General features: G+C 52.3%; 1 protein-coding gene across 1 annotated transcript; it reads right to left on the bottom strand.

Moving 5' to 3' along the window:
- Nucleotides 1-3,211: 3,211 nt before the first annotated feature.
- MTCH1 (mitochondrial carrier 1) lies at nt 3,212-12,415 on the bottom strand (the record flags this gene model as incomplete). The annotated part of the gene is made up of 11 exons (XM_009705440.1): nt 3,212-3,286; nt 3,718-3,793; nt 4,512-4,579; nt 4,772-4,819; nt 5,160-5,253; nt 8,550-8,609; nt 9,442-9,493; nt 9,942-9,999; nt 10,294-10,371; nt 10,805-10,911; nt 12,239-12,415. Coding segments are annotated over 11 exons (893 nt in total), but the record flags the coding sequence as incomplete, so codon positions are not given.
- Between the last annotated feature and the right edge of the window lie 558 nt (nt 12,416-12,973).

The raw sequence follows: 12,973 nt of genomic DNA, 5'->3' as shown, positions 1-12,973 counted from the left end.
GCGGCGAGAGCAGCACGGCCGGGTCGGGGTTTGGTTTTAACTGAAGGGTCTTTAGCAGGACAGCTCTGTAGGGGGAAAGGGAAGGACAATGCAATCGATCCGAGCTCAGGTGCACTTTCCCTGGGCACAAGGGCTTCACCAGCACCTCGTTGCTCCCCAAATCCTGCCAGACCCAAGTGTCCGGGCCCTGCGGAGAGCCAGGGCAGCCTTGACCTGAGTTTCCCTCTCCCGGCTGCTGTCGCTGCCTCCCTTCTCCCCCCGGCAGCTGGGAGCAGATAAGGCCAAAGTCCCGGCAATCTCTGTTTTCCACTGAAGGCTGATAAACGGCGTGGGCACAGAACAGCGGCGATCTCCACCCATCCCAGGTTTGTGCAGGAAAGAGTCAATATTTAAACCCAAGATTGTTCCGTGGGCAGATATGGGAGCGCTGGGGCTACAGGTGGGAGAAATCCCTGGCTCGATAATCCAGGCACCGGACCCAAACCTCCTCCTACACCCCTTCATTTGTTCTCCTGAGCCCGGGATTCACCCCAGATCCCCTCTCCAGCTGTGCTACATGAGCCCCAGCTGTGGGGCTGGGTACCCGCTAACGGGGCAGCAATTTAAGGGAGAGGGGATGCTCAGCCAGGGTTTGGGTTGTCTCCTTGTCTGCTCCTGGTGCAGGTGCTGTCCCCATGGCAGGCCACCTCAAATGAAACGTGGGACAAGAACTAGGATTATAGGAAGGGGAGGAGGTAAGGAAATATTTAATCATCCTATGAATGCCTTCAATGTAAGGCAGCGCACTGAAAGCTCTGAAACCTCATTTTCATTTAAATTCACCAAAAATTGTATTTGAGCGTTGTGTTTCCAGCAAAGTTTGTGGGTCCCAGTGAACTGGGCAGAAACTGCTGGTGGGATGTTTGCTCTGGTGCACATTTAGGTAAATTCCTCGGGTAAATTCCTCAAAGGAAAGGAAATAGCACTTTTCATTGCAGTGGCTGCAGTCAGGCTGGGCGCAGGGCGTAGGAGGTTTTACAGGCAGGTCACCAGCAGAAGGTGGCCTTAATTTTGAGGGTAAAGGCTTATGTTCCCGAGGAGGAGTTGTGTGATCTGGGGGGGTCCAATGCCCAGTGTTGGGGTAGGCAAGAAACCAGCTAATGAGATAAAACGCCGGTGGGTAAGGAACCTGCGAGCTGTGCAGGGGAGGATGGAGAGGCTGAGCCCACCTGAGGGGTCCGACACCAGCAAAGGGTCTCCACCATCCTTTCCAGAATCGCCCAGGGTCCATTTTAACTCCAAACACCCACTTTTCATGTATATTGTTTCAAGCAGCCAAGCCGCCTGCTGCCTCCACCCTCGCTCCAGCTGCACCCAGTGCATTTTGCTCAGCCTAAACCTCCCGACTTTCCGTGGTGGGGAGGAAGATCAGAGGGAATTGGAGTGTGCAAAAGCTGGTTTAGCCCCTGCTTTGGGGAAGAAACCGAAGGAAGTGCCTGCCTTAAACTGAAACCTTCCCTGAGTGAGGGAAGAAAAAATTACCACTTGTTAAGAAAAGAAACACTCAAGAGTTGTTGTTTTATAGCTGTATTTTGGAGCATAGTTAAATCCTCTTTGAAAGAATCTCTGATGTTAGGGAAGAGGGCCATGCATTATTTAACTGCTGTCACTGTAACGTAAACTGTATGGGAGGAAGGGAGGACAGACAGGACTGACTTCACGACACCGAAGGGAGCTGAGTGGGGACTCCTGGTCCCACAGGTACCAGCACTGTCCCGCAAGCCCTGGCTGGGACGTGGATCAAACCCATCTGATGGAAGAAAACCCCTGTGCCATGGCAGGTTGGGGTCCCTGGGGGACCAGGATGAGATGTGACCCCAGCTGCTCCTGCAGCAGCACACGGGAATGTGCTCAAGGACCCCAAACCTCTGTGCAAAAGACTGCTTCGTGAGGGAACCAGTACGGAGGAAATCTGCCTGGCTGCCAGGACAGCACAGACTGGTGGAAAAACAAAAAAAAAAACACCCAAAAAACAAACAAAAAAAAACCTTTTCATCTGGGGAGCTGAGGATCAATCCTGCCCTGCTGCCACCGGTGAGCTCTGCTACGCAAGAGCCAGCCATGCTCCCGTTTGCATGAGGAGCCCTTGACCCGGATGCCTTGCAAGCCTTTAGCCAGCTCAAGGTTTATTCCTTTATTCCAGACAGCAGCGGACGGAGTGCCCCTCCTCAAGGCGAACCCTTTGGTGCGTAGCTATTAGCAGGACCCTGCCACGCAGCAGCACCGCAACACGCGGCTCCATGTCCCTCAGTGAAGTGGTGATGCTTGGGTTTGGAAGGATCCCGGTGGGGCTCGTGGTCCTGTTGGCGGGGAGATGCTCGTGCGATGCAGTGGTGCCAGTCCAACCCAGGACCCATCTCCCCTGAGAAATGCATACAGGCTGCCTGCCCAGGTTACACCCAGCAGCTCTGTTGGGTATATCCTAAACACAGCCCATCCCGCTGTGAAAAGCCTTCCCAAAGTCGTTACCATCTGCAGCGCACATCCCTCCCCAAGTGCTCTCTCCAAGTCCCAACGCTGCCCTGGAGCCGAGCTGGACCTGTCTCTTTGGGACTGTGCTCTTCTTCATAGTGGGACTCTGTTTCCCTTTTCTGGTTTGATATTGCAATTTCCCTTTCACACCCATGGGAGATGGTGTGCTCCTTAGTGTTCAGGTACCCTCAAAACCTTAAATACCGGTCGCAGGGTTGATCTCACCCAGGATGAGCGACCTGCCGTGCAAATGTTTGCCCTCTCCAGAAGAGATGAGGCAGGAGGCTGGTCAACTGGCGTAGCCTTCCCAGCAAGGCGATCTTGGATCTCTTGCTGCTTCTCGGCTCACGCAGAACAAAGCAGTCTTTTGTCCCTGCATCTCAGGGCTGGCTCGTTTAGTACCTGGGCATTTTCTGGTTTCCCAGACTTCCCCAGTGACTCCAGAGGTACAGCTTGGACCAAAGAGACAAGACAACACCTTTCTGCTCCCTCTGCTACATGTCCTGGTCAAGACAGCTATGAAGATGGAGCTTTGGTCCAGCTGGAGCCTGAAGCCAACTTGTTGCTGGCCTTGCTGGAGAGGAGGTGTCTTGTTCTGACACCACGGACTTTGGATCGAAAAGAAAAAAATATACATGTATCGAAACAAGCTTAGGGTTTCTTGAGAAGTCCAAGTTCATCGCCTCTCCCTGCCGAGGAGTCAGTCGATGGGGAAGCAGGCGGCTGGCATGGGCGCTCTGCGGAAGAGCAGGCTGGAGCCGCGGAACAGCTGCCCCTGAGGAGGAGAGAGAGCACAGGGTCAGGGCAGCCACAGTGAGATCCAGCCGGGGAACTGGTTTAGCAGGGACCGACATGTGCCCGCTGCAAGGCCTGAGCACCCTGGGTTGCTATGGAGGAGAAAGTGGGGTTGCAGCCCCGTGGGTGCTGGATTTGGGCATTTCCCCCAGGGATGACTGATGGAGAGGGGCAGAGCCACCTTGCTTTGCTGTGCACAATGCATCGGCTAAAAGTTTGCAGGCTGCAAGCTCGGGGCGTGTAACAGGCAGACCAGTACCGCCATGCCTGGTACCAGTGCCAGAACTGGAGGGATGGAAACAGGTTACAGAGCACCTCAAGGATGTGACACAGGCACTTTTTGGGCAGCACTGGAGACCTCGGGAAGGAGGAGAGGGAGCCTGAAGCCCCATGTGTGCCCTGCTCCCTCACCTGAGCACTGAGATACCTCCAGCAATGGATCCAGGACGTAAATGCAGGAGCGTAGGGAGGGAGGCCGGCGCGCAACCTGCACGGCAACAAGAAACAGCTGAGGCGGTCTGTACAGATGTCATATTATCCAGACAGGTAACACAAGAGCAGCCATAAGTGTAAGTGAGGACGCAAAAACAGTGCCCGCACTGGGCTGAAGGCCAAATGACCAGCTCGTTATTTACAATGCAACTGATCATGTAATTTAATTACCCCTGGAGTGTACAAACAAGGAGCGTTACCTGGATACATTCAAGAGTCGAGGACTATATGCTGTATCTACACCTTCACGAGCCAACAGGTATCGAGAAAACACTATACCAGCGGCTTGGATCCAGTCCCCTTCCCATAAGCACAGATGGAGAAGACTTCTTGCAGCAGTGGGATTGGGAAGTCAAGCTTGGTCCTGCTCCTGTCTGCATCCATCGCAGAATTAAGAGCTTTGCTTTCCCTCGTGCTGCTCCCTGGAGCCAGCACGGTCCCTTTGATCCCTTCTGCCTCTGGTCTGGTTCAGATCGGACCACACCACCACGACTCTCCCTATTTCTCTCCACTTGAGCTTTTATGCTGCTCTTGTCTGTGCCCTCTGATCTAAAATTATAAGCAACCTGGGACAGGAAACGAGCCAACTCTGCGAGGTGCCATGTAGTTTACGGTTCTGTATGAAAGCTTTACGATCGTTAGCAGAGGATTCAGACAACAAGGGGCTGGAAGAAAGGAAGGGAAAGCCTTAGATCTCAGCGTGACGGACATACCCACAGTTGTTCACTGCCATGAGATCTCCCACGAGAAGGAATGGGTACGTCAGCATGCTCACAGCGATCTGAAAGCACAGAAAACCAGTAGCCTCGCTAATGTTCATCATGTCAAAAAAGCTATTTCCAGCTTTTGCACGTTAGTAAAGTTATCCTCATCTTTGGATATAGAGTACAGACCAGCCTTTGCCCCCAGACCATGAGCTCTAACCCCACACAGGGCAGGAAGAGGAGAAATGACATGGCAGTTGTCTACATACCCCCATCACGAATTTTGTGTAGCTCCGGATCACCGATGCCTGGCTGAACTGGAAAGAGAAACCAAAGGGATTGTGGAGGAGGAGAACGACACCAGGCTGTCCCTGCCATTATGTGACATCCCTCTGCGCCTCAGATGAAGGCCACTGGGCAGGGGAACAAGGCAGAAAGCAATGACAACCACACTGCATCCCAGCCGAGAATCAGGGAAGACATTTGCTGTCAAACCTGATCCCCCAAACTGCAGCTGAAACATAGCCCTGAGCAGACACAGCACTTTCAGAGGGCTTTATGTTTGTATTAAATTAGCCCCCGCTTCCCATTAACTCCTTCCAACTGCAGGTACTTGGTACAGGCCCTGCCAACCCTCCATCGGGCACTTCCACTCACGTTATCGTCCACCGCGTAGGTGTTGATGAAGTGAGCCAAGAGGTTGCAGCACCAGAGGAAGATGACATCCCCCAGGATGTGAGGGACTAAACCGCTGCAATGGCAAAAAGAGGGGTGTGAGGTGCAGAAGGGTCCCTGTGTCGCCTTCTGAGGTACCCAGCCCTCCCTCCACCACCATAGAGGAACCCCACTCCCCCAAAACGCATCTTTACTTTGGGAGGAACTGAAAGGGAGAAGGGGAGATTTCAGGGATGAACTCTCCCAGCTTTCAAGCATGGTCCTACATGTGCTGCCAGCTGCTCCGGACAGGGAATGCTCCGCAGTAGGAAGTTTGGGATCTGTCATTTGGGCATAACTGAGCCAAGTTCCCTTGTTCTAGCCCAAATCCCTCCTTGGCCCAACTCCTGCTCTGAAACCCAGGCGAGACACAGATGAAGTCACAGATAAAGACGCAGATGAAGTGGTTGCCATCAAGCTCGTTTTGCAGATGCTCTTCCGGATGCAGGATGCAGAATGAGAAGTTCATCTCTGTGAAATCTCCCTCCTTTAGAAATTAAAATGAGGGGGGCTGTTCCTGCAAAACCTGCTCTACTGCAAAGTGGGATTAACTGGGGGCAGGACTCCAGTCCCTCTGATTTTTCCCAGTCCCTGCTGCCACTTGGGAGCATAGCTGCTTTGGTTTATTCCTCTCTTGGACACATGGGCCCGAGCTCCCAGCAGCATGAGCACCCCCAGCTTCTGCAGCTCATGGCACTAAAACATTAACAAAGCATTTCAGCGGGATTCTCCACTTTTCCAGCACTTCAGCAGAATCCGTCACACCAGTGCAGGCATCAAGCGCAGGGCCCCTGGCTTTGGCTGGGCAGTTGTTCCACTGCAAAAGGATCCAAGTGTGTGTTAAACCTGTGTTTCAGCAGCAAATTTGTTCAGACAGTTCTTCTGAAAACAAGCCTGTTGAGAGCCACATGAGTGTTTGCTGGGCTGGAAAGAGCTACCTCCAAGCACACTAGTCCGAGTCATTTGTTTCTTCCCAAACACGATGCTGCCTCTTTGGAGCAGGGGACCAGTTTTGTTTCCTGCTGCGGTCGCTGCAGCAGCAGAATGGCAATTGGGACTGCATGCTCTGATCCAGCCTGCTTTGCTTGCTTGGTGTTAGGGTTTATGCTTCTTGGAGACAACCTGTGTATTGTCAAGGCCCCAGCAGCTCTGGAGGTGCAGCCGAGGTCTTGGCGACTAGGTAAAGTAGAAGTCTTCAACGGAAGATCTGCTGGCTTTGGCTTAAAAGATGTGATACATGAGAGCAACAGACATGACAAAGAAATCAAAGCGCTCTGGTCCCAAAGAGATGGTCTGTTTTGCATTCAGCCTTTGTGAAAAAAAAAATCCTTTCTCTAACTCAGTGTCAAGTGTGAAGCAGACTCCTGAGCTGCTGCAGACCCAACAGCGGCTTAATAAAGTCCAAAACCAGAGGGCTGGCCCAGGACTACGCCACGGCAGCCACGTAAGTAAAACCTCACCCAGCTGTTGACAGAGAATCGGATTGTTTGTTCCATTTGCAATAAGGATCCCATCCCTCTCTCTCCTCCATCATCAAAGTAACAACAGATGCTGGGCCTGAGTTTATGGGATGACTGGAGATCAAGGGTCTGAGGGCGCTGCGGAAGGGGACCAAAAATCCAAATTCATTTGTGCTACAGCTCTCACGCCTGGCGAGATGTCCAAAGAGATCTGGAATAGCAGTATTTTTAGAACATGACAAGTCATTAAAAGCTGAAACAGCAGCAGGCAGATGGTGAAGCCTGTGACGTTTGGTGATGCGACCCAACAGAAGCCCCAGTGCCCGGCAGGACTGGCACAAACCATCTTCGAGCTGACCACGCACAGCAGTTTCAGAGCCCCAGGAAAATCCTTCTGGCAGGCAGGAGACTGCTACAGATACAAGGGGAAGCAAGGTAAGTCCATCTCCTGAAAAGTCTTTCTCTCTAGCCAGGCACACACCCAGAGCAAGCGTGTGCCACTGTTATTGCTGCATAGAGGTTATAAGGCCATGAGAAATAAGTGCGCCGCAATGATTTTAGGGAGTGGATGTGTTTGGGTTGCGTTAAGAGGGCTGAGAGCAGTTTGGTCCTACAGATGCAGTTTGTGTTCCCCCCAGGGCAGTGGGATTTCCTAGCGGGGTTGTAGAGCACGTATAACTTCAGAGCCCTCCTGAGACATTTTGGGTTGTGTTAAAGCCTTTCCTGTGAACTATTAAGTTTAATTAGGCTACCAACAGTGTTTATTTTATGTGGAGGAAGGGAACGTGGTGGCTCCTTTCATGTTGTTTCCTCGGGAGGTGGAGGAAAGGGAGGGCTGCTGGGCAGCATGCTCCGGCCGTGCCTCATGCACAGGGAACATCCCGGAGGAACCTGTATTTAACGGAGGAGATTTGGGGCTGCACAGCTCAGCAGATAAGCTGTGGGCCACAAAAGGAAGATGCAGTGACACTCAACTGATGGGGTCTTTGCAGATCCCTGGGCCTTTTCCCCTTGGGGAAGGACAGGATGAGACCCCCTGCAATTGTTTGGCTCTTCCTGGTGCATTCATGTTTCATCCGGAGGCCCAAATTTTGTGACTGCAGAGTCAAAGGCATCAGGCCTGAAAACCCCTCCTGAAATTTCAGAGCAGCCTTTACTATTATTGACATAATAAAGTGAGTTTTCTCCCCACCAGGAGCAGAGGCAGCAGGTGGTTCTGCTGTTACATAGATGTGAAAAAAAGGCAAGAAGTGTTAATTAAGGCTTCAAGCAAAAAGGTGTCCACTAGACTTCCACTTCAGCGACACCACCAATTTGCCACGCTTCACAAGAGGCTGGAAGCGCCTTTCAGTTCCTTCTGGTCCAGGCAGTGACGGCGTGCAGCACCACGATCCCACCGTTCAGGCAAACCTGCTGCCAGCACGGACCACCGGCTCGTTACAAGCACCCATGGTGCTCTTCAGAGGAATGTGCTGCTTATCCAGGCTCCGGCTTTTATTTCAACAAGGGGGTCTCATTGTTGCACTTGATCTTGGTGCCTGTTGCACAAACAAATGTTTCAAATGGCCCTTCACTGAAACACAAAGAAGCATCGAGGGGAAAACAAAGGTAAGAAAAAATACAGGGTTTTCTCTGGGCTCTGAAGGTTTGATTGAAGATAAGATCTGGGACGAACTTAATGGTCAAACCGGAGCACTGTCAAAGGTGCAGATTTAATCTGTGCTCATGGGAGTGATGTGAGAGTCCCATGGTCAGACAAGTTTTCAGATGGAGAGAGCTCAGTGTGACTTTAACTGAGGTTGGCAGAGCAGCCAGGAGAGCCATCGGTGCCTTCAGACTATGGGAGAAAGTATTTAAACAACAACTCACGTACACAAAGAATCCCAGGATCCCTTCTTCTTTAAATATCCTGCCAATGGCGCTGAACACACCGCTGCCAAGAAAGGAAAAGAGCTGTGAGAGCGCAGGGGGTTGCTCCATCTCTTGTCCTGCGCAGCTTCACATGCATTCTGCAGCCACCCAGCCATAGCAGCGTCCCCCCCAAGCCACCATGCCAGCAACGCAGCGGGCAGCTCTGTTCTGCTTCTCAACCCATGAAGGAGGGTCGTGTCTGCAGTAACGCCTGGGACAACACTCAACTTTGCTGACAGCTGTTTAAATGCTGGAGCTAGAAGAGCTCTGCTTGGTTTTGTGTGAGTGGCTACACGTGCCGCAACCACGACACATAACAGGCTTTGATGGGGCTGATTCTCAGCCCGAGAACCCTGTCCTGCCTCTGGAAACTCGCGCTGGCAGTTGTGGGTTAGCTGCAGTCATGTCTAGCATGCTTTCGCATGGCTGCAGGTGTAGTTTTGCCCTTCAGAGAGGCAGGTATTACTGAAAAAGGCTTGCCAAAATCTTGCCGGACTAGCAGGGCTGCAGCAATGCTTTGTATTACCTACTCTGCCTCCCTGCTGACTTCCCTTTCTACAAACACCTAAAGCAAAAAGGCAGGAGGCTCGCTGTGTGAGCAGCAAGGTGCGTTACAGCCACCAAAATCCCCACAGGCACAAGGCAGAACAGAGGCATGCCAGGGACAGAGCCCAGCCTTCCCACGTCCCCTCACCGTGCACTCACCCACCCTCTAACCACAGCTCAGATTCACTTTTTGGTTTCCTAAACCTCCTGGGTTGCCATATCCCCCATTGCATGGCAGCATCTGGCACCGCTGACTCCCGGACTTGTGCTTCTGTGTGCCCAAACCCTTCAGAGCTGCAGTCACTCACCTGTATTTGACTTCCCGGCCGACAAACTGGACCATGCAGCGCATAGAGATCACTAGGAGGAAAGAAACACAGGGCTGACAAAGAAACAAATCCAGTTTGGGTTGCAATGGATGGGAAGGAAAATGCAACCTGACCCTTCTGCCCTCCCCTCCCTCAACCTGCATCACTTCCAGCTCCCCTCGGTGGTCCTCATCACTGCAAGACTCATTAGAAACTGGTGCTCTCACCTAGCCTGTAAGGGATGGGATTAGGGCCAGAAATCCTTCCCAACGGGATCTCCTGGACAAGCTCTTGGATGAACGGGAAGAGTGCATCTCGCTGCTCGGCTGGGTTAGTCCCTAAAGGCCAAGTGTCAGCCTCCCTAAGCAACCACCCAGACCTGCATCTCTTCTGTGGTTTCATACGAAGCCATTTATGATAGAGAAGTGCATTGAGTAAATGGGGGTTTGGGGCTGATCCTCAGTCTGGAGAGGGCTGCCAGGCAGAGGGACAGGACTCACCGTGCAGCGGATGTGAGACAACCCGGGACACGCACTGCATCATCATCTCGTGAGATGTCTGGGAAGGAAGGAAAAAAACCCACACCTGTATGGAAAGCTGTGCTGCTCCACCTGCACAGATCACTTTTCAGGTCCCTCTTTGGAAATCTGTTTTTTGTGGTAAACCTCTCTTCCTATGAAATATTTCATAGCTGGACACAGAGTCACTACTAAATACCACAGCCGCTTCACCCAGAGTTTCTCTCCATGTAATTTCACCCGCAGCCCACAGTTTAAGCTTCCTTTGCTCTCCAGGCACATCCCCAATGCGATCTCCCCGATCACTCATTAACAAGCAGTATCTGCTTCTCACCTCTTTCACCACTTTCCTGAGGGAGGTCTTCACATCATCCTTGTTAGAAACGTGCTCCATGTCTTCCTGTGGAAAGGCCTGAGAAGAAACATATGGTCAAAACTGATGGAGATGCTGACCCACAAACCCTTGATGTCTGAGGACAGGAGGAAACCGCAAGCAGTTGCGCTCTAGATGGGAGGAGAAGAAAAACAGGCAAGAAGGAACACAGGAGAAGGAAGGATGGAAAGTAAAACAGGGGGAGAGAGGGATCACAAAACTGCTTACAAAAGATAAAAAGCAAGCGGTTGTTTAAATTAAATTAAAATTGCTTTTAAAAAAAAAAGTTTTGGGGATACGGGCACTGTTCCCTCCCCATGTCCTGGGGGACTACTACGAGCCCTTAGGAGATGGAGAGGGGTGGGTGCTTTGGTCATGGCTGGGTGCAGGCACATGCAGGCTCCCTGGCTCCGCTGCAGTAGGATCGGCTCACCCAGCAAGCTGATTTATGGAGAGAGAAGCTGACCTTTACCTTCTTCACACTCCCCCTGGTGATGGTTGATAAAGTGCTTGAGAGGAGGCGAGGAGTAAGACCACGGAAGAGGCCTCTCTTCCCATCCACTTCCACAATGTGTCTGGCTGGGTGAGAAAACACCAGGCTGCTATCAGTCGGGAACCGGCCGACTCACGGAGAGCACCCCAAACACCTCCGGAGCTCAGTATGGCACAGCAGCCGCTCTGCAGTCCCTCCGTAAGTAATTTATTATAACAGTCCTAACAGTCCTAAATAAACTTCTTATAGGATGCAAAGAATCCTTAAGTATTCCCTGTCATATCTGTCTAATCTGGAAGGATACCTCCAGTATTTTGGGCTACTTCTTGTCTTGTGATTGTTTTGCGCACCTGAAAGGGCTAAAAGGCACTTTGGACTGAACCAGGGTAGGGAAGGATCATCTCGTGTGTTGCGTGGTGTCACCTCCTCCCTCCACCCCAGGCTCAGGGTTAATATGGATCTCACAAACCCAGGCTCAGTTCCTGCCCCACCACCTTCTCTCAGGCAAACCTCCACAGGTCTCCAGCCAAAAAAAAAAAAAAAAAGCCAACAGATCCAATTTCTCCCTGATGTAACAAGGTGGAATACAACCCACTACGTGCTTGTGGGCACTGACTGCTCCTGCCCTCCACCCTCTGCTCTCCCAACACCATCTCCATCACTCAACACTGTTAAATCTATTTGGAAAACGCATCTTCCAAAGGGCAGCACCAGAGCGTTTCCAGCCTCAGTGTCCCAGGATGGGTTTGCAGGGCTTTTGTACCGCTCCTGTCCTGGGTCGTCGCCCCCCCCGCCATGGGTACTGCTGTCCGATTTTGGGATCGGCCCAACTCGGCTTTCAGAACTGTGTGCTCCCCTTCCCCACAGCAAACCTGCTGTGAAAGCAACCCCCGAGGTCTCAGAGTATTTGTCTGCCTCTCCTGTGCTGCTCCACCCGCAGAGAGAAAAATGGTACTGTTTTTTTCCTTCTAAACATATTACCTTCCCTTTTCTTGGTATTTCTGTCCCTTTAGGGCTCCATCTACAACACAAATGAGCAGGGCAGGGGTACAAGTTATTGCAGGGCTGTTTTGTAGCGAAGAAAGGCACTCTGCTATCTCTAACACATGCAAAATCCTCCGCCAACAAACCTACACCACCTAAACTCCCGCCGTCCCCTCCGCTACAGTGCAACGTGCCACGGGAAGGGAATGAAGCATCAGTGCTGGGGCCACCACCTCCTTGTTCCCAACAACAGGTAGGTAAATCCGATGGCCTTGCAACTAGTTGTAGCGGTTTATGTCTCCCTGCAGCCTTGGGATGATCCCAAGGGGACGTGGAAGTGCTGCTGGTGGTTGGCTTGGGTCTACCTGGCAGTTCCCAGCCCCGTTTTTGGGCAGGACCTCATGCTGACAGGGAGGAATGTTTGCTCACCGTAGGTGAAGAAGCCGGGCAAGTACAGAACTTTCCGTCCCAGCACATTTCTTCCAACCGTTGGAGGTAGTGGCTCGTGCCCAACCTGCAAGAGAAACCCCGTGAGCAGGTCCCTGCCCCTGTCCTGGCGTTCCCCAAGCCCCCAGGCCACACGGCCTTGATCCCGGCATCTATGAGCTGCCGAAGGGCCACGTTGGCCCCTGTCACCCTCAGATACATGGGGGTCTCATGACATGAGCAGTCCCTTTCCCATTATACGGGGTCCCTAGGGTACAGGGGGTCCTCAACCCTCCCATTTTACGGGGGTCCCTCTTACAGAGAGAGTCTCAGGATACCCATTATATAGGAGTTGCCCATCCCTCTTTATACAGGAGCCCCCATTGCAGAGAGTATCCTCATCCCCCTCATTTTTATAGGGATTCCCACTGTATAGGGTGTCCCCATCCCCTGTCATAGGATGGGGTCCCAACGCCCCTGCTATAAAGGAGTCCCCACCGTTTAGGGGTCCTCACCCCTCCCTTATATAGGGTTTCCTCTTCTGTTATATAAAGGGTCCCCATTGTATCCTCACCCTCCTACGATATAGGCTTCCCCGCTACAGCTGCCCTCACCCTCCCAGGTCTATAGGGACCCCCGTTACACGCGGAGGTTCCCACTGTATAGGGGTCCCTCCCATCATATAGGCACCCCCATCGTACAGGGATGTTATAAGGGAGCGGGGGCACGTATATAGTG

The sequence above is a fragment of the Cariama cristata genome, unplaced genomic scaffold (assembly GCF_000690535.1).
Source record: "Cariama cristata isolate BGI_N322 unplaced genomic scaffold, ASM69053v1 scaffold42948, whole genome shotgun sequence".
NCBI lineage: Eukaryota > Metazoa > Chordata > Aves > Cariamiformes > Cariamidae > Cariama > Cariama cristata.
The sequence above is the reverse complement of the archived record's forward strand: the minus strand, read 5'-3'. Positions and strand labels throughout refer to the sequence as shown.